General features: G+C 51.9%; 3 protein-coding genes across 3 annotated transcripts; 1 reads left to right on the plus strand and 2 right to left on the minus strand.

The window, feature by feature from the left end:
• Positions 1–370: 370 nt before the first annotated feature.
• AYO21_02781 (hypothetical protein) lies at positions 371–9,357 on the minus strand (the record flags this gene model as incomplete). Its single annotated transcript, XM_022652757.1, has 6 exons — positions 371–2,894; positions 2,940–7,374; positions 7,428–7,768; positions 7,817–9,154; positions 9,207–9,240; positions 9,291–9,357. 6 exons carry the CDS (start codon positions 9,355–9,357, stop codon positions 371–373), a joined length of 8,739 nt encoding a protein of 2,912 aa, XP_022514782.1.
• A 418-nt stretch (positions 9,358–9,775) lies between these two features.
• AYO21_02782 (hypothetical protein) lies at positions 9,776–14,930 on the plus strand (the record flags this gene model as incomplete). The annotated part of the gene is made up of 2 exons (XM_022652758.1): positions 9,776–14,342; positions 14,404–14,930. 2 exons carry the CDS (start codon positions 9,776–9,778, stop codon positions 14,928–14,930), a joined length of 5,094 nt encoding a protein of 1,697 aa, XP_022514783.1.
• Positions 14,931–15,499: 569 nt separating this feature from the next.
• AYO21_02783 (hypothetical protein) lies at positions 15,500–18,764 on the minus strand (the record flags this gene model as incomplete). Its single annotated transcript, XM_022652759.1, has 4 exons — positions 15,500–16,270; positions 16,332–16,737; positions 16,798–18,383; positions 18,435–18,764. 4 exons carry the CDS (start codon positions 18,762–18,764, stop codon positions 15,500–15,502), a joined length of 3,093 nt encoding a protein of 1,030 aa, XP_022514784.1.
• Positions 18,765–20,197: the final 1,433 nt, after the last annotated feature.

Here is a 20,197-nt window from a genome sequence, read left to right on the forward strand (position 1 = left end):
CGCGCGTTAGTCTTGTCAGAGCAGGTAGCGAGGTCGGAAGGCAGGCAGGCAAGCAGGCAGGCAGGTAGAGAGGCCAAAGTGCTTCGATTTGTGTCATTTTCTCATGGATGAATTATATAGATAGGTACGAACGTTAGGGATTTATCATGATATGATCCCCCAAGTCCTTGAAGAAGAAATCCCCGTTCTAGACCCCCGTGTCGAGCGTGACATTCGACATTTTTATCCCATGCCATTCCGTCTCGTACGGTCTTAGACACTCTTGTCCTTTCTTTCTCTTTCCCGCGTTCGCCACCATCTTTCTTCCTTCTCTTTTCTCCCTCGGTTCTCTCCCGTTGTCATCTCATCGAGGTGTCTTGTGTCCATGAGATCAAGCATAAGCCGCCCACCCACAATACAGCACAGCCAGATTCCTCTCGTCCGTGGCCTGTCTGATCAACTCGTTCACTGTGGCTTCCACGCTGAGGGCCTTGCCCAGTTTTTTCGCCACCACGGTCAAAGCGCGATCCGCCTCCGAAGGCTCGGTCTCTTCCCTGCGGGCGGCAATCACCCCAGCTGCGTTGTCGGCCGCGCTGACAAAGGTAGAGCCCGCTCCGCTCGTCGTTGAGGGGGTGGACGGTCCGCCGGCGATACTGGCCGCGTCGGCTGCGGCCTGTTCGTTGTTTTCCTGCATCTTCTGCAGACGGAGCGGGGAGATGGACCACGAATACAAAGGGTCATAGCGCAGCACGTCCAGGATGGTCATGATTGCTTCTTGGTCGTGGCGGAGGGCTTCGAGGGTGAAGTTACAGCACCGCCGAAATACTCCTTCCACCCCCGTCAGGCCCATTCCGTCGACCAGGTCACGAGTAAGTCGGAAAGGCACAACCTCGGGCACAGGCAGGACGCGGCCGGCTTCAAAGGCGACGCCCAAGTCGATGTGGACCACTTCTCCGGTCTTCTCATCAAGAAGGATGTTGTGTCCGTGTCTGTCGCCGAGTCCGAGGACATGGCCCAAAATGCTCACCGCGGCCGTGGATCGACTGTAGTTGAGCCGCTTGTAAAACCAAGCATCTGGGTCAAGGAACTTCTCCATGAAGAAAAATCGCATGACAGGGTGGAAATTCGCGGCAACAGTCTGGTAAGCTCGCACACGCTGCTCATGGTTCTTGGCCTGCGCGTCAAAAATATCCTTTCTAGCACGGCTCGCCTTGTAGTCCTTGGGATAATACCGCGCATGAGCAGGCAGCAGATACTCATTCAGTGGGATAGTATTTTGGACAAATTCAATAACGCCCGAGTTCTTGGTAAGGGGGATAACCTTGTAGGTTCGAATACCAAGGTTGCGACGACGTGTGGCACGGTGATCTTTCAACAGGTTGGAGACTTGTTCAAAGACTTGTTCCATGATGGCGTCTTGCCGAAGGTCGTCATTGCCTCCTTTCAGAAGCAGTTTGTGTCGAGACCCATCCGAGGCGGTGATTGTCGCAATCTTAGGAGCCGATACGCCGCCGGCCACAGAGATGGTTGGATCGATCATGGTCGAAGTCGGGACCTTTGAATAGTTTCGATCTGCTCGGAGAGGAATGTTCATGGTCGGTGGGGGGATCTTTGTCGTGGGTTTCGTGATCTGAGCTTCTAGTGCCGGACCATTTTGCAATTTGCGCAGTGGGAGTTTCGAGCCACTCTTGAGGTCTTTGTCAGAGAGTCCCTCCACAGCCACCCTATTCAGAGCCACGCAAGTATTGTGAACAGTAGTCCATATCGCCGAGGACGTGCTTTGCTGCTTGACGCGTTCCGTCAAAAGGTTTGCTGCAGCGAACCTGGAAGCAGCTACTTCATCCCCTGGTGGAGCTTTAGACTTGCTGGTTGCAAATACCTGGTATAAACTGTGATACGGGTGATCAGAGCAGATACGAAACATGAGATCCTTCAGGAGGGTCTGAAAGTCGTCCTGGATATCCAACAGACGAGACGACAGCTGATTGACCAGTGGAGCGAACTTGAGAGTTGGGACCGACTCAAGGCACTTGCGCACAGCGGCGTTTGCTGTTGGACTCTCGGCTTGATTGAGCCACAGAGCAATAAAGCGGAGGGTATCACTTGAGTAATCGTCAGATGCCCTCATCGACAGCAGGTAATTCTCCAGGCACCGCAGGATGAGATTCTCTCGGTTCTGTGACACCCTTCTCCATTCTTCCTCGTCGAGCTTGTACCAGGTTTTGGCTCGGGCCAGATGTGTCTTTAATTTGGCTCGCTGTTGCTCGTTTTTGGCTTTTCTCACCATCCTGTCCAGCTCACGGACTTCGTGCATCTTGCGATCTCTGATCTTGCTGATACGCGTAAAGTCGTCCAGGTTATCCGTATCCTGAAGTTGCATGTCGCAGAATGCAGCAAAGTTATGAAACACGCGGCCAGCAGCAGCCCCAGTACGAGGCCCCTGGAGCTCTCGGATTGCTGGTGCGAGGTACCGTTCTATAATCTCATCCGGTTTCTCCAGACGAGCTTCGGCAATTTTGTGTCCCAGATCTGTAAGGATGTCAGCCCGTGACACCGTGATAGCCTGTGTGGAAGCATCTTTGCGATCTCCCAGGCCTTGCAGGATGCCAATCGAGGCGGAAACTTCTTCCTGTGCCCACAACGTCTTAGCCAGGTCGTAATGGATGGCGATGTCCACCTTTAGTCCTATACTTTCAGCCAGCTGGGTAAGCTGCGAGAGGTACATTGCTCGATTCAAGCTGAACTGTGGCGCCTCGTAACTGGACGCCACGTCCAAGGACTGCCGTGTCATTTGGACTTCCAGGAGCAGCGCTTGCCGCATGTTCAACGAAAATGCTGCCCGCAAATGATTGTTTCGACGGATCGCCGCGAAAGCTGCTTCCCTGCCGGCCAAGATTGGTGACAACGCATTGAATCTGCCACTGTCAGTCACCATGAACGTAGAGTGTAACGTGACTTACTCTGCAAGTTTGATCCTTTGGTCCCTCGCCACTATCGCCGCACAGGTCGACTCTAGGGCTTCTGCCGTTGTTGCTCCCAAAATCTGCCTCGCCTCTGCCAGGACTGCCAATCTCGGATGGACATCACCGTGATGACCTCTCTTGACAGGGTTCGTTCGGAAAGTATCCCCATGCTGTAGCAACAACAAGTCCAGCTCCCGGGATAGACTGCTCTTGTTTGATATGCTGTGCATGTTGCGAAACAGTGACGACAAGGCCGTCGACATCGAAGACGACTCACTCGTCCCGAACAAGTCCCAATGATCCAAGGCCACGCTGTTCTCAACTGAAATGTTTTTGTGAGGCCCTTCATAGTGTTGCTTTACCGCCTCTGATATACCCTGCATATTTGCAGCGCTCAGGGTCAATGCTGTCGTGAAGGCAACACCACCGAGTGTTTCTTCTGCCTCCTCCATCCTCAATTGAGAATCCAGCATCGCGCTCTGGAAGGACAGAGATTTCTGGCTTGCTCCTTCATGGCTCATTTTGCCGATGATCGACTTCAGATCGTAGCTCTGGTGCTTGCCGTAAAAGAAATCAGGATCATCGACATTTTCATAGATCTTGGAGATAACTTCCGTCGAGACCTCGTTAATCATCGCAAACGACCTTCGGGAAGACCGGCCTGTCTGAAGTTGGGCTTGAGAATAGTGCAGCTCTAAGAAGAGCAGAGCCTCATGCCACATTTGACAGTCACTTGCAGCCAACGCGGCCTTGCTGAAGTCTACCTCCAGCCAGGAGTTTCGTTGCGCCATATTGGTCTCATTTGGGAGGCGGCACTTTCGAAGATATAGGAGTGTTTTCAGCACTAGTTTCCTGGCCTCACTAAGAGGCTGACCCTCGGATGAGAGGACTGCGGAGAAGGCCTCAGATAGTCTTTCACGGAAAACCTGGTGAGAGTCGGTTTCGGTTAGTAATATGAGATGGACGCTATATGGTAGCAGGATACCGGCTGCATCGGGGACTGTATTGATCAGAGGCTGCAAAAAGCCCAGGAGAGGATTACCAGCAGCAGCTTCGGAGATCTGGATAAGGAGCTCTGTTGCCCAATCGCGCGATGGCCCGTGAGAATCTTGACGTGTTCCTTCTTGTTTGCTCACGAAACCGAGACTCGTGGATAGCGGCGCAGCAGGGCATGGGAAATCCTTGAACCTCAACTCATGCACAATGCTCCTGTCAAAATCGACGGCTAAAAAGGTGTGCTCGTCGCCTTCGTGCAGGTTACTCGAGATGAGCTGTAAAGTACTTTCGGCCAAAGTTGACCCTGGGTAATCAGACTTCCAGACTAGATCCACGAGGTAGCGTACGATGTTTGTGTAGGACGAGACTGCTTCGAGTCCCATGTCCGGCGACTGTTTTCCCGTCGATGGTGTTTTGTCGTGCGTAGTCGAAGTAAGCCCACTCATGAGATAGCCCCGTCCGATGCCCTGGGCGGCCCAGATGCGAAAAGATTCGTCTAAGTCGAATTTCTTCAACAGGCTTTCCAGTGTAGCCGAGAATCGAGCAGCATCGAGGTCATTAGCAAGGATGTCGTCTTGAGAGTCCGCCGGTGCGCAGAACTGTCGGCACAGAATTTTGATAGAGAGGTCGAAATGAAAGTCTGACAGAAGAGGATTCGTACTGCTTTGGTCTGAAAGCAAAGCGTAAAGCAACTGCCCTTCACTTGTGTTTTGCGCACTGCTTCCTCCCTGGGCTATACCTTTTGCATGCCGAATGATGTGCTTGTACCTTCGCAGTGTCTCCCCGCCTGCATCTGTGAGCTCCAGAGATTCCAAATATTGCCCCAGGAAACCCCGAAATTCTTGAGCCTTGGTCATCGTTGACACGAATTGATCCTCTTGCGTAGTACTGTCCTGAGAAGATGCGATGAAGCCAGTGAGAGAAGCGAAAATCGATACACACAGACCTGCGATAAATGAAGGCCGAGAAGCTAGGAATCGCGCTCCTCGACGTAGAAGAAATCGGTAGATGCCCATTGTCTCCTCAGCGCACTCGAAAATAGTAAGATAGGGACGTAGGTTATGTAGGATCATCTCCAGAGGGTACCCGTCCCAAGCAATGGGACCAGCAAGACTGATGACGATACGAATTTTGCGTATGATACTACAGGTGTGTAGAGGGCCCAGTGCTGGCCTTGCTCTGTCCAAAAGTTGTCTGTACAAATGGACTGAGAATGCTGGCGTCCATATATCACTCTCCTTCAAATCAAGTCGTAAGCACAGGTATTTGACCTCTTCCGGGAGACAGCGTGCTCTGAAGCACGGTTGTTGGGCGAGTGGTAGTTGGACGTTTTGACCCGAACCGTTCACCATTTCTTGCCAAATTGCGAGACTCGGGCTGGGTAGGGCTTTTTCAATTCCCCTGTCATCTTGAAGAGACAGCACGAGCAGGGCCATAATGTCTGGGAGGCACTCGCGAAGTCGCTGGAGGTATATTTGAGACCCTAGCTGCTTTCGCACCAATTTTTCCGAGCCATCATAAAGACGATCGTGCTTCGGTACGCTAGTTTCCGAAGCAAGAGTGTACGCTTCGGCATAGGCAAAATTTCCGCTGAGTAGAAGATTCCAGTCCTGACCAACTAGCTGAGCCAGTTCTTCTGATTGTTGAGACCCTCTAAGGGCGATCTGCCCCGTGAGCTCCCCGACATTGTCAGCAACCATTTCCTGCAAAGAGGCATACTCGAACAGTTGGAAAGGCATGCTGGCAAGGGTCTCCTGCGACAGCCATGTGTAGAATATCTGGGAAGAGAACAACTTAAAAAGCTGCCTCGGCCCTTGGAGTTTGAGTACTTCGCACGTCCTGGTGATACAGCCACGTCCGAGTTTTGTTGCAGAAGGAACGTGTGCGACTGTCTCGAATAAGTGATACATGGCTTGTCGCAGAACGGTATGCCATCGAGCCCCAAGATAAGACACAACATACAAGCGCACAGCAATGCCTTCTTTGTTGTCCGGGTCCGAGGGTAATTTGGTGACGATATCATCGAAGATTGCCTCGTGTTGAGTTAGGACGTACTTTTCGAAGATATGAGACAATTGATCCGCAAGCCGATACTGGCTCGCCGCGTTGCTAATCTCCAAGATATTCAACAGGCTTGTTCGGGGAGAGGGGAGGTCTTCGCCACCATAAGATGCGTCCTTTCGTAGTAGGGCATCTAAAAGGTCCGCAAGTTTTGAGAGCACTCTCGGGGATGCAACGCCTTTGCGGGTCATCGTGTTGAGGAACCAGTAATAAATGTCATAGGCAGTGTCCGCCAAATCGTCTTCTTCGTCTTCAGCAGTCCAAAGATCCATGAAGCTTTTCAGTGCGTCGAGACAGAAACACAATGCGGATTCGCATCTCTCAAAGGCTTCATCCCGCAGATATAACTCGGCTAGCTTCTTGAGCAAGCGATGTGCATCTCCGCGAGTTGTTGCAGTGTTCAGATTGAGAAATTCTTGCACTGCTCCTCGGGCGCCAATGAGCAAGACGGGATCAAGCACTAAGACCTCATCAATAACCAGCCCAGTGACAGAAGAGTCAAAGACTCCTTTGGATTTGACCGTTTGAAGAGCCACTGTCAGCTCCACCAAGTGCCTCGCCAAACGCGCAGGAGCATCTTTGCATATCGGAAGGTCGAGCCTCGAGATGTCGATGCCCGGGCCAAGCTGACTTCTTTGAGTTGCCTGAGAGTCCCATACATCATCGTCCAAGAAATCCAAGTCCGAAGGGTCGCTTGTACTGGTCGAGGGCATAGCATGACGAGCAACACGCAATGCAAATTCGATGACGGCTTGATATTCTTCGCCGAAACAACGGTTATCGTTGTGCGCCAGTTGTTTGTGTGTGGTGATAACACAATCGCAGATACGATTGACCATTTCCCGAGAGTGATCGATGGTTTGGCTGACAATAAAGTCGGCGAGAATGCGACGGCTCTCAGCTAGGACCAAAGGCTGTATGTAACCGGGAGCTTGAGGACTGCAACGAATCCATAGCGCAGAGGAGACGACGGAGGTCACACCTAGAATTTCCACAACATCACTTCCAATATTTGAAGGTCGGTCGTTATAGATCACGTTCCATGAGTAAAGAAACTCTCTCGTCTTAGATGCTAGAAAATCCATGACAACTCGGAAAAAGCGAGCCATGGCAGACGAATCAAATTGGCGAGGTAGAGTGTTGAGATTCTCATCTGCCTCGATCTTGGAAGGAGGAATGGCAAGAAGATACTGCAAGAAGTCGATGTTGTCTGACGCTATCAGGGCAGATTCGAACAACGAATGCGTTGATGTCCAAGCATGACTGGAAACGATCGCATCTGTGAGGCCGCAAATGGTGCCCAGCAAAGAATACAAGAGCTCTGGCTTAGCGTGACAGACAATATGTGCATTATGAAGGCGATCAAGATTCGAAGCTGCAGTAGAGGGTTAGTCTTTCTAGCATATGCTTGGACAGAAACAAACGTACGGACAGTCCAGCGAGCAGCGAGCCAGGAAATGACCTTCAGACCGAAGGACTCAAAGCGTCTCTCGTTGTCAAGCAGTTTAGAGCGCAGCGCCCGTGTCATTAACAGTAGAGACGTGTCCGTGAGACTGCTGGGCCCATTGTTACCACCTCCGAATAAGGCACTGTCCAATGACTTTCCGCTTATTGACGACTCCAACGTCCCTATTCTGAGAAGGACGTCGAGTGCATGGCATGCAGCCCTCGTTGTGGAGTTTACTGCCATTGCTCTGCTCGCTGCGTCCCACACTTGTGGCCAGAAATCTGGGTGCTCATGAGCGCGACTGGCACTACCGACCGCGAGGCTAGATTGCGATGAGCCATTGAATCTGAATTCCGTTGAACAAACGTACCGTGAAAATACCAAGAGGATCCATGTTTGAATGGTAGGATCTTCGCTACCAACGTCCGGTATTAGCTTGTAGAGATCCTTCGTCCATTCCTGCTCCATGTCCGAGGGCTGATCAAGGAGAAACAAGATGACCTGCAAAGCAACCAGTTTATCTTGCCCAGTTCCCACCACTGCTAGTTCGATAATCTCGTCCAGGCGGCTCTGAATTCTCTGTCTCTTCCGCGGAATATCGTCTGCATCAGTTATAGGAAGCTGGGTATGTCTTATGTCACTCAGTCCAACAACAAGACACGCAATGATGGACAATATAAACCAGCTGGATACTGCGCGCGGGGAGTTTTGAACAGGTTTGAATTGTTTGAGCTGCAGAGGAATATTGTCTGTAGTGAGAATTGGTTGCAGGTCATCAAAATGTAGCAGGTCCCTCTCGTTTCTAGTGCGATAGTCTGAGAGGATAGTGATTAAAAGTGGTTCTAGTAGTGCTGGATCGATCGCGGGCCATGGCGCATTTGGAGAAAGAAGCAGATAGCGACATGAGAATAAGGTGATGAGCATCTGTTGCTGAAGAAGGATAGACCTGCTAGGCCACAATCGCCTGATGACGGGAATGAGGGTAACCAACAGTGTCTGGGTGAAGGCAACATCTTCTGTAAGAGAGACAAAAAGGACGTTGTTCACGGTCTCAAATGCCCCTTCTTGACCTCTCCTATCGACTTGCAAGAAGTCTTGAACTTTCTGGGCAATCGTTGCTGCCCGTGACATGACTGGCGCATTGATAAAAGACGTCAAGTGCTTCAATGCAGCCCAAATGTCTTCGAAATTAGAGGCATGTCCTTGACTCGTGCTCCTAAAGCTTGTGTGACTGAGTCGCATGGACAAATGCTGATGGTCTCTTGGAGTCAAGCTGGTATCTCTACCGCTTGAGACTCCGTCATCAACCGCGCCATCATCTAGCCCAGCCGTCAGACACTCAAGCGCAAAGTCCACATATGCTTGCCACTGTTTGCGGCGCATATGTTCTCCATGCGGGGCATAGCCAAGCAAGATTCTGAAGCTCTTGAGGTAGTCATTCTGGAGAGGCTCGCAAAAAGAACCATCTGGTGAGGGCAGGGTGTCGATGATGTGGTCCAAGACCGAGAGAGCAGTTTTGAAAGTGAGCTTTGGGGTAGCGACCTCGACCACTAGGCGGAGGGCAGCCGATGCCGCTTGCAAACGAGACGAAGCAGTGTTCCTCGTCGTTGGCTTGGTGGTGGCTCGAAGGAAGACAGGCTTCTCCTTGGACACTAGCTTATAGAGCAGCTCCAATATCCTATGGAAGATATCCTCCTCAATGTTGTGCCTAGATCATCTGATCAGCCCATTGCTGAAAGGAAGCGAATGGGAAAATATACTGGCTCCTCTCTTCCGCCAGCAGGCGTTTGAGGTCTAACGCAACGCAATCAGCTCCAATCTGTCAGATGATGATCGAGTATTACCCTCGAGGCCTTCGCTTCTGAGCCTCTGAGTGTCCGCTCCTAACTTTGCTGTAATACAGACAAACATTGTCAGTCGGCAAGGCTGAGCAATAGGGAGACTTCGGGGAATCTCGAGTCCGTACCAACAGCAGTTGCAATATTCACCTCCGACATCTCTCCGGTCAGCAGAGCGGCAGGACTGATCTGGAGTGACAGTCATGATCTAAACAGGTAGACAACATATACATCTGAAAACAAAAACAAGTCACTGGGTACTTTGCGGCGCAATAAGGCGGAGAGTCGAGGATGGCGAGAGCAAGGCGACCTGCGGACTTGGCAGCGCTAACCCGATTTGGGATTTGGAGGGATGCGACAAGTCAAACTGCGATCGCGCTCTGACCTTTTTTTCCAGAGACGCGCAGGAAGCCAACCCCAAGTCAACAAGTTCCCTCCCACCCTCCCCACGTTTCTCCCTCCTCGATGATCTCAATCTCGAGAAACTCCTCATGGACAGTCTCTCGCGCCTACAAGGTCTCCATGCTGACCTTGTCGCCTTTACCGAAACGCGACTCGCCAACATCGACCGTCTATGGCAGGAACTAGAAGACAGCATTCAGGATTTCAGGAAACTGTTGGACAAGACCGCACCAACTGCTGCTGACCGAGAGTCCTATAACAATGGTGTGATACATTTTGGTCCTCCTGGTGACTCAACCACTGATTCATGTGCAGGGAAACTCAATGTTATCGACCAGGAATACGCCGTCAACGATGAATTCAAGCATATCAGCCGGGCCATTGCAACCACCCTTGACCTAGACGAAATCGAGGCCGGAAGACTGCTCATCCAGAGTCAGACCGATATCCACACCACAGAGGACACGTTTGTGATGGATGTGGTGAGCAAGTTTCATAATCGCAGAGACCTCCTGCTCCAATCCCTCCGAATTACCCTCCAACAGTCACTCAGTTTAGAGCCTGACGATGGGGTCAGACGAGTCTTTGAGACCACTGTTGCCCGAGTTTTGGAGATTGATGGCGGTGTGTCCAATAACGGGTCAATTTACGCCAGGAAATGCCTCAGCACATTGGAGGATATTGAGAAGCTACAAGCCAAAGTGGCAGACGCACTTCAGAGTAAAGCACTCCTAGGTGGACCACGGGGGCCCGAGTTTTATGCCACCCTTGAATTTCAGCGAGACAGTCTATTCAAACAGCATGAAGCACTGGCTTGTATTCTCGCGTATTTGTTCCAAGGAGACTATACCAACCAGGAAGATCTGCGAAAGCTCCACGGTGTTCTGCCTCGCTGGAATCGCCTCGATCTTAATCTCGTCCACTATTTGCCCGCATTTTCCGCAGCATTTCGGCAATACGGCTCTCCCGGGAGCCACCTTTCTCAAGAGAGCACTGCTTCCCTCGACTCTGTATTTGGCTCACTGCCACAAGATGCTTCCTCAGCGCCCATCAGGCCATTCCAGGCGGTGTTAAGTCTCTGGTGGACTGTTGAATATAGCGGGCAATTCCGCGACCTGTCCGACCAGGACGCTGGTTCCGACAAACGAGCGAATGCAGTCAAGGCAGCATTGAAGGAGGATGCCTTGGAATTTATGCTTGCAATATGTACAAGCACCAACTCAGATGTCTGGCGACATCCTGCCCGGCAGGAGCTGGTGGCTCTGCTTCTCAGCGACACTTCAAGTTTTGCGCTCGAAGGCGAGCAGACGTCATCCTATTTTCGGTTGCAATTCATGCAATCCCTGGAGAATTTCACAGAGGCATTCATTTCGAACATGCCGGACTCAATACGAAAACTCAGGACCGAAGAAGACGACCAAAGGTTGAATCAGCTGACAGCGATGCAAGAAGGCTTACCCCCTGCTAATCAAGGTACAAGCGTGAGCAAGCTCCACCTGGAATGCTTTCTCATTCTCATCTCGTTCGCCTTCGAAGGCAGACCTGAGGCTGCAGAGCAATGGTGGGAAGACCCCGACAGTAACTTGTATGGCTTCCTGCAGTGGGCATCCCGCCGACAAACTGTACCAAGGGTGAGCGCTTTCTGCGAACTCTTATGCTCGATTTCAGAAGAGCAGGAGTGTGCGGAAGCTGCCCACAAGTTCTTGCTGGACGACTCACAGCCTGCGCCCACACGTGGTAGACGCATTCCGTCCATGAACTATCAACAGATCTTTGCCGAGTTGGAACTTTATGCACAGAAAGTCCATGAACGTCCTATCACATCCCAACTGCCCAATGTGCGAAAGATTCAGCCTACCGATATGAACGAGCTGGAGAGCCCTGTCATGCTCTCGTGTTATCTGCGCTTACTCGCTCATCTCAGTCGACAGCCCGGTGGAACGCGTCAGTACATTCTACAAACCGTCACCCCCGCCTTCCCGCAGGCTCTCCTGCTTCTCAGTTCCGGTCCGGTCCCGAGTTATCTAAGAGCAAGTGTGTTTGCAGCATTGGACGCGCTGCTGACTGACAAAACTGCTCAAACGGCGGGCGCCCTGTGGCAGATCGTGGACGACTGGGCCGCAAACAGCCATGACAGAGCCCGACCAAGCGCTAGCAAAACGATAGCGCCCCCCAAGCCAACTCTACTCAACCTACAGAGCACCCTCAATTCACTAGCGATGTCATTTGATCAGTATGACGCCTTTGTCGTATTCCTCCGGGATCTAGTCGCTCCGTTACCTTCCACAGGGCTCGGGATGGATTTGCTTCCATTCCCCAAAGATCTTGGAGCATCATACCGAGCCCCCGGAATAACACCCTACATCGACTTTGTATGCGGACAAATCTTTGCCAAGGCTCTCCCGGAAGTTACTGATGAGCTCCAACGATCAATCGGCTCCTTTCATTGTCTCGAGTTTGTGGCGGTGGGCCTCGAGGGATTCAACGAAGACTACGTGGCGATGCTTGACCGAACGACAATCGCCAACGATGCTCTTCAAGAAATGCCTGAGGTGGCATCGTATGCTCAACGAAGTCCGTTTGCGAGATTAATGCAGTGGATCCTTGGCAGCGAGATGAACAAGCCATTAATGGAAACTCTGCGCGTGCCTGGAGAAGCTGTAGAGGCGGCTCTCCTGGACTCACCTTTGCTTCTCAGTCTACAACGTTCAATCGACATCATCAACCGGGTGCTTGACCTGCAGCCCACCTTTTTTGACATAGTGCGACCACTGGTCCAGTCTCACTCGGCACACGACGGCCCACTTGCTCGTCCCAATCTGAACAGCCTAGAAGACAGTCTGGCTGCCAACCCGGAGATTGTGCTCAGGCTTTGCCAATTTTCTGCTACTGGGCATTCGGAGCTCGCCCTTCGCGCTCTGGCTCTGCTGCAGAAGATTTCCAGCTCTCCAAAGCTCAACAACCATTTCCTGGCTAGCGATCCGACCCTCGGGCGAACGCGGAGAATTGTGGACATGTTGGGCCCTGATCCAGCCTTCGAACTCGAGCCAATAGCAAGAAATCTGTCTGCAAGGCTGCAATTCGAGGTCCGAGAGCTTGAGGAAGGGTTTGGGTCGGTCAGCTATCTTCTCAAAGACGGCATTCTGGCGTTCTTCAACGCGTGCCTCGAAACGCAGCCCGACCTTCCAAACATCGCGCACCTGCTGATAGGCTTCGCGAGACTGGGCGAACGTTTGACCATTTCTGACTCGATCGATGCAGCGACAGCCGTTTTCAACACCATTGTCGATTTAGCACAAAATTATCCCGATGATGAGGGTGGGATCATGTCATCCTGGTTGATACACATGAAAGCAGCCGCTCTGCGTGTGCTGAGACACCTCTGGTCGTCTCCGATATCTAGAACAATTGTTGTTGGGCAACTACGCCGGTTTCAATTCTTACAATCTTTGTACATCAGCCTACCGGTCGTCAACCAACAAACTCTTTGGGACGGCAACAGTGTGCTTGCCCCGGCTTTCTGGTACACAACATCAGCAGAAGCTCTTGCCGAGTTTCTCACATTTCGGGCGTCTCTGTACAATTACACTGTTAGTGAAATACGATCGGCGGCGAAAGATGGGCTGTCGACAGTTCTACGACAGACCTTGTCAACTCTACAAGGCAAGACTACAAACGTGGACGGCAGTATCATCACTAACCCTGATGTATTTGCCCTTTTTGACTTCCTCGAGCTCGATCTGTCCACCAATCTAGAGTTGGACCCTCAATTCTATGTAGGAGTTGACTTCGAGGTCTATTTAACAGACGTCGCAGAGGGTCAGTCCAGCGTCTACGATATCAAGATGATCCGCGAGTATCTCCATGCTTATCGAGCCGACATCATCAAGAATCAAGCCACGGCTCCCAGCAGTAGTAAAATCGACGAGCAATTTCTGATTGACGAAGCCGATGCCATACTGGCCACAATCGAAGCTCGAAATAGGTCCATCCTTGCCCATAAAGCCAGAAGCGATGCACTACACGAGTACATTGAAATGATCATCGCTATCATTGAAGCGTGTCCCATGGAGCCGACAACCAAAGCGCAATTTATCTTACAAATGCTCCAGGCCATGCTGCCGAAGCTCGATGTTTTTATCGTCGATGGCAGGGCTGATGTGATGGAACTGGCCCGAGCTGCTGACGCCTTACTCTTCTCCCTCTCCCAAACAGACCTTTCAAATGCCCACATGAATAATCTCATCACAGAGAAGTTATTCCAGCTCTTCCGCGCCTCAGTCGAAGGCATCGCAGCATCTAGCTCCAACACCAATTTGAGGACGGTATTCTACAGCATTTGCTCACAGTACTTGAGTCGTATCACGTCTTCGGCTGGTGGCGCCTCGGATGCCGACGCCAAAGCTAGACGTAACAGTATGGACTGTGTGCGATCAGCGAGTCAACGGGTCGTGCAAATCTTGTGTGATGATGCAGAAGATGGAGTGGACGCCTGCAGGCTAAATGCTTTGAATCTTTTGTCGTTCCTTACTTCCCTGGCACGCTCAGAGAAGTCCAGCTTCGTGCTCAATTCATTCGTCAATGCCAATGTGCTCCAGATCCTCGTCGATCCCCTGAAGCACGTCGCGGCTGAGTTTCAGAGCTCGGAACCAGTTTGTACGTCTCCTACTACCATGGGCGAGATCATTATTTCATTGCTAACGTGCCCAACCTGCAGATCGCCGCTATCTTCTCTCCGTCTTCGAAGCGCGCATGTTTCTCCTTCTACAACTCTCACGCACCCGGGACGGCGCAGGAGCTCTCCTCGATGCAGGCCTCATGTCTGCCGTTCGCGACTCCAGTCTTTTCCGAGCGGATCCCGATCTCGGCATCTCGATTCCTTCTACTTCTGGCGACGCGCCCGAATCCAACAACCATGCTGCCGATTCCGCTCTATCCGCCCTCCGAACGTACTATGTCCTCCTAACATCGACCCTCCGCGTCCTTCTTTCCGCTTTCCTCTCCAGAGGTGCTCAAAATGAGCAAATTCAATATCTCGCCCGGTCCTTTCTGACGGAATATCGACCGAACATGGTGGGTGTGTTCAAAAAGCACGCAGGCGTAAGTGGCAAAGTGGACCAGGTACTGAGGCCATTGGTGGAGGAATGTGTGCGGTGCTATACCGGCCTGGCAGCATTATCAGGTTTTATGGATTTTGAAGATCAGGCAGGACTAGATCCTGGACGAGACGCTGGATTCTCGTAAATGTACCAACATGTGTCCCCGGCGAAGACTAAGAGATCAGGAGACTAGGACATAGTGTGCAAACAAAGGTCATGAAGATATGAGCAAATCTGGTTCATCTGACAAAGATTCATGACTGATGGATTGAGTGAGATCATGTCCCTTTTGCCGCACTCTACTTGTAACGTTTTCTCCTGTGGCCGTGATGCTCTTCGTTTCCTAAGTTCGTCGTTTCTTTCCGCCAGGGTTTTCCACCTCCCCTCCCAGTGGATTGTAGGGTAGATGTAGTCCCAGGCTCGTAGACTACGCGGGAAAAGTGACAATGAAAATGTGTTCAATTTTTTTTTTTTCCCGAGACAAAAGAAAAAGAAAGGACTCTCTAACAAGAACAAGACAGGGCCTGGCCATTTAGAAATGGCGACCAACAGGCAGAGCCCCCGCCGCCATATTCACCCCCTGCACAACCCAGCACGGCCCCCAGTGAGCCCCGGTCCCAGCCCTAACCCCAACATAACACGTCCACTCTCGAAAGAAGGGAGAGCAAAAAAAAAAAAACAAAAAGACAAGACAGACAAGAAACCGGTTGACGTCTAGAGGACGCCGACCCGATCGTCCTTGCAGACGGTCGGGCCGGGACTGTCCAGCGCGGCAACAAGCGATGCGGGCACCGGCATGTTGGCCACGACGGCCTCGAAGCCCCCAAACACGTCCTCCTCTGACTCGACGCTGATGTCGCGCCGGTGAAACATCCCGTCCCCGTACTGGGGCACGCGGATGGCAAAGGGGCCCCGAGCCGCCCTTCGCGCGCGGCCCACCGCCTTGCGCTCGGTGATCTTGGCCGAGGTCTTCAGTTGAAGGCCTCGGACGGCCGCGAGGGCGGACTCGGGGGCCCGCAGCATCCTCAACACCTGGGGGAGGGCGTAGAGGTGCTTGACGACGATGTCGTCGGGGAGGCAGAAGGCGTGGACGGCCACGTCGGCCAGGATGGTCGACCAGACCTCCATACACGAGTCGCGCAGGTAAAACGACTCTTCGCAGGTGGTTGAGAATCGGACGGTGTGCATGTTGGCCAGTACGAGGTGGTACTGGGTGCGACAGTCGTAGAGGAACTCGACCACAGGGCGCAGACCACGGGCTCTCCACTCGTTGCTGAAGCGCATGACAATTTCCGGGTTGAGACGTGCAGCGTTGGCCTCGTGGACCAGGAAGTTGTTGGTGGCGGTGACCAGGAGGAGTTCCATGTCTCCCAGAACGCGGGCTTGGGTCGCTGGATCGAGAGACACGAGAGTGCGAGGCGCAGTGGCTGCGGCGCTTTCCTTCATCCACTCTTCCACTTTATCTGCCCCGGTAGGTGGTTGTGACTGTTCAACTTAATTAGCCTGGCCTCAAAAAGTCATGTATGAATGTAGTCCAAACACTTACCACAAAGGGATGTTTTAAGAAGTCTCCAAACCTCTGCAGGCTCGACTTGCTTTTTTTCTTCTCTGATCCTTGAACTCGTGTGGGTGTACCATAATTCACCTCCTCGGAGTCAGGGCGTTTGTTGATCAGGTTCTTGATTGGGGTCAATAGGCGTGACTTGGACGTATGGCGTTCAGGTCGCTCTGGTGGAGGTGGAGGCAAACAGAAGTTGGGAAATTGTTGACGGATGGAGAAGGCAATGTCTTCAGGCACGGTGGGTGGAAAGCCACGAAGATGATCTGGTATTTGTCCACGGACGGCAAAGAGAGGTTCAGGCGCAGAGACAGCAGGAAGAATGACAGGAGTTTCAGTGGATGGATTGTCCACAAATGGATTCATATTAGCAATGCTAGAGTACGTGATCGCCCTTTTCTCAACCATCAGTTTGTTTCCATTGCCATCGCCTAGCTTTGGGAAGACACCTTACGAGAGTGGTGGTTGTTCTATCTTTTGAGGCTCAGCTGCGTGTGCACCACCAAACTTGTCTTGGTGTTCGCGGACAGGAGAGAGCTGATGTTTGACAGGGACATCTTTTCGCTTGATACGATGAGCAGTCGGAGCTTGACAGTCTGGCTTGAAATCTGCAGAGGCAACAGTGTTCTTGGAGGTTGCAAGTTCTGGTTGACGGAAATGTGCCAGGCTCGCGTGAGTTGAGAGAGACTGAACAATTTCGCCAGGACTCAGCGGCAGAGGCTTGTTGTAGTCCATGATGGCGCTTGATGCGAATGGTGTGAGGTCAATGGTTCCGTCAAGTCCAAATGGGGATGGTTGTTGCTCTTGCTCGACTGGTGAGTGGGTGCTGATAATGGTGTGGTTGTTGGGGGACGCGAGCGAATTTGGGACGGTGGATTGAATTTGAATCGCAATGCTATCAGCTCTGGGTTGCTTTGCTTGGCTAGAACCCGACTCAGACCGAAAGAAGTTTCGCATGATTTCCATCCAACTGTTGCGTGAAGACTCGCGTTTCTGCCAGACCGGTGTAAGGCTGCGTCGTACAATCGATTTCTTCCTCTCCTCCACCACGGCCTCTTCATCCCCAGGAAGATTGATCTGTGACGAGTGCCGCTTGCGAACCTTTGGCAGCCATATTGCCCCGTCCAAAACTCTGGCTTGCCGATTAGCAGCGCGTGTCCTCTTGCTCGGCTCGGAGCTGTCACCATGGGGGCGTCGGGCAAAATGTTTGAGACTGTCTGAAAGTTTGCGCTGTCTCTCTGCTGACTTGTGATGCTCCGCAGGCTCTTGTCTATCGCATTTGCTCAACTCTTTAGCCGGCCCGATGTTACCAGCAGTTACAGGGCTGGGAGGATCTGACAAGTCACGACTTCCAGGGGTCTCACAAAAACCAACATAAGTTGGACTCGACAGCACAAGAGACTGTGGCGAACTTCCTTCCTGGACATTGTGTTCCTTGCTCGAAGACGTATCTTGTGTGGAGCCAATCTGTCGAAGAGTGACGATTTCGCCGTGCCCGCCTCTCAGGTTAGGTGTTTGATCCAAGAATGGCTGATGGGAAGAGAGCATCTCGAAAGAGACCAAGAGGGCTGAATCGACGTCTGCATCAAGAACAGACGGATCCACTTCAACGAATTCTTGCTGCGAAGAGCCACTTGCTGATGCTTCGGTGACGTGCGATCCTCTAGCAATGCTTGACTGTTTCAATGTCACTTGCTCAGGGATTGGTGACGGCTCCTGCTCTGATGCCAACAAAGTTCTGGTTCTCTGATGGGAATATGTGGTGGAGGGGAGTCGGTACGAGTTCTCTTCATCTGAGGGCTTAGCTTTGGTGAAGAAATGACTCTGAGGATACTCGACTCTTCTGTGCTCATTGTGAGAGATCTCTACCAGCGCATTTCTTTTTCCAGTCTCTTCCGCTTCCCGAGCTCGTTCTACTCTTTGGGCTTTCTCGGATTTGAAGATGAAATTCTGTGCCTTGAGTTTACGAATGTGGAGCTGGGTGGGTTGCTGCAGGACAAAGCTTCCCACTTTTGGAATAAAGGGGTTGAGGGCGTCATCCTGTGAATGGTGTCAATGTCATTTTCCCTGGTCTAAGGATGAGGGACTTACATTTCGGTGTCTCCAACTGTGACGCCACGAGCGCCAAACGTCTCCATCATCTCCTAAGCCGGCTGCGGTTTGTTCATCTTCGAGGAGGTCTTGCAGTACACTTGTGACATCGGGGAGACCTGCATATCCATATCGCTCCAGGATCAGGCTGTACACCTCTTCCATGCCGAAGGAGAAAGGATAGACAGGCACAACACGCTCACCAACTTCCCGCAGGAAGAAGCGGCATTCTTCTTCGTCGAAGCAACCAAGGTCTTCGATTCTGTTCAAGTTGTTGAGCAACGGTGAGGGGACTGTGGCCGTCAGGATGCGACGACGCGTGATGTCCATGATGGTGGATACAAAGAACGCAAAAACGAGTGCGCAGAAAAGAAAAAGAGAGCAAGCACAGTAGCGTGTTAGGACATGATGCGGACAATACAGGGAGTTTCGACACGATGACAACAAGGAAATGATTGCGCCGACTGAGGCAGGAGAGGAACGAGTGAAGCCTCACCCAACCTCCAGAGATGAGTTAAATGAGCGTTCTGGATGAGACGCAGAGGGAGCAATGGGTTGAATTCGTCTGAATGATATCTCGCTGCCGGTGCGGTCACAGTCTCGTGCCAAGTGTCACCGGAAGAATGTTTTTGCGTCCCGGTTCCGAAGGCAACGACAAGACCCATGAGCAAGTCATCCAACAGGCACGTGTTGCAAGAGAAGATGACCGTCTCTTCATTGTCCAGTCCAGGTGCTTGGTATTGTCAAAGGCAAACTGTTCACTCACAGACTCTTCACTCAATTCAATTCATGCTGAACACCCGTCCCCTTTCAGCTCAGAGGACTTCACAGTGTCACCTATCCCACATTGACCGGTATTGAGCTTGTCTCATTATTGATGTCTTCAGTTCACCTGATTTTCACAACGAAGCTCCTCCATTCAGGACCCAGCATGGCTGGTCACTCACAGCGTGGTACAGTGCTTACCCCTTATAGCAACGTCATACTGCCCGACAAAGACATACTCTGCGAGTCTGTCATTCCCAACCAGACATTCAGACCCATCACCCCATTACGCTGTTGCTTCAGTGGATGAGCAAACATGTCGTGGAAAGGGAGGGAGTTTGAGATCTGGCTGAAGTCGAAAGAAGACTGCTCTGAGCCAAGGCGCTAAGTCAAGGTCACATGTCTCCCCACTCTCCTCCTTCTTGAAAGGGGCAGCCTCACGTGACGAGCGAGATTGCCGATATTCATATCCGAATCTGCGGGGGACTACCGTCCACAGCGCGGTCTGACCTTGATGGTTCCTCCATGACGTTTTCTAATCCCCAAATAACGTTCTCAATGGCCGCCACTTCCTTTTCCCTGGCGCTATACATTGCCTGGTTGGTGACTGATCAAATTAAAAAAATGCCCAAGGAAGCGGATCTGGACCTGCTCGGGATAACACCACAGCCTGCCTTTTCAGGTTACTCCATACATCTGCACACCCACCTCCAGTTCTCACAGCTGCCTGCGGCAACGATTTCGGTGACTGGTTCGGGAACGGTCCTGCTCCTCGCTTCGTTTTGACGCTCACTCTGCCCGGCGCGCCGGGCCTCCAGATATCTGCCATGCCCCAAAGCCGAGCATCACTTCGTTAGAATACAATTTGATAAATTGACACTCTTCTTCCCATTCATTTGTCTCAAAGTCATCAACCTTGTCCTCATTGTGACAACCCTGACAAAACTCTACAGTACCTCGTTTGTCTACCTCTGTGTATCTTGACTGCGCCTCCACTT

Source organism: Fonsecaea monophora, assembly GCF_001642475.1.
Source record: "Fonsecaea monophora strain CBS 269.37 chromosome Unknown Scaff13, whole genome shotgun sequence".
NCBI classification, from domain to species: Eukaryota; Fungi; Ascomycota; class Eurotiomycetes; order Chaetothyriales; family Herpotrichiellaceae; genus Fonsecaea; species Fonsecaea monophora.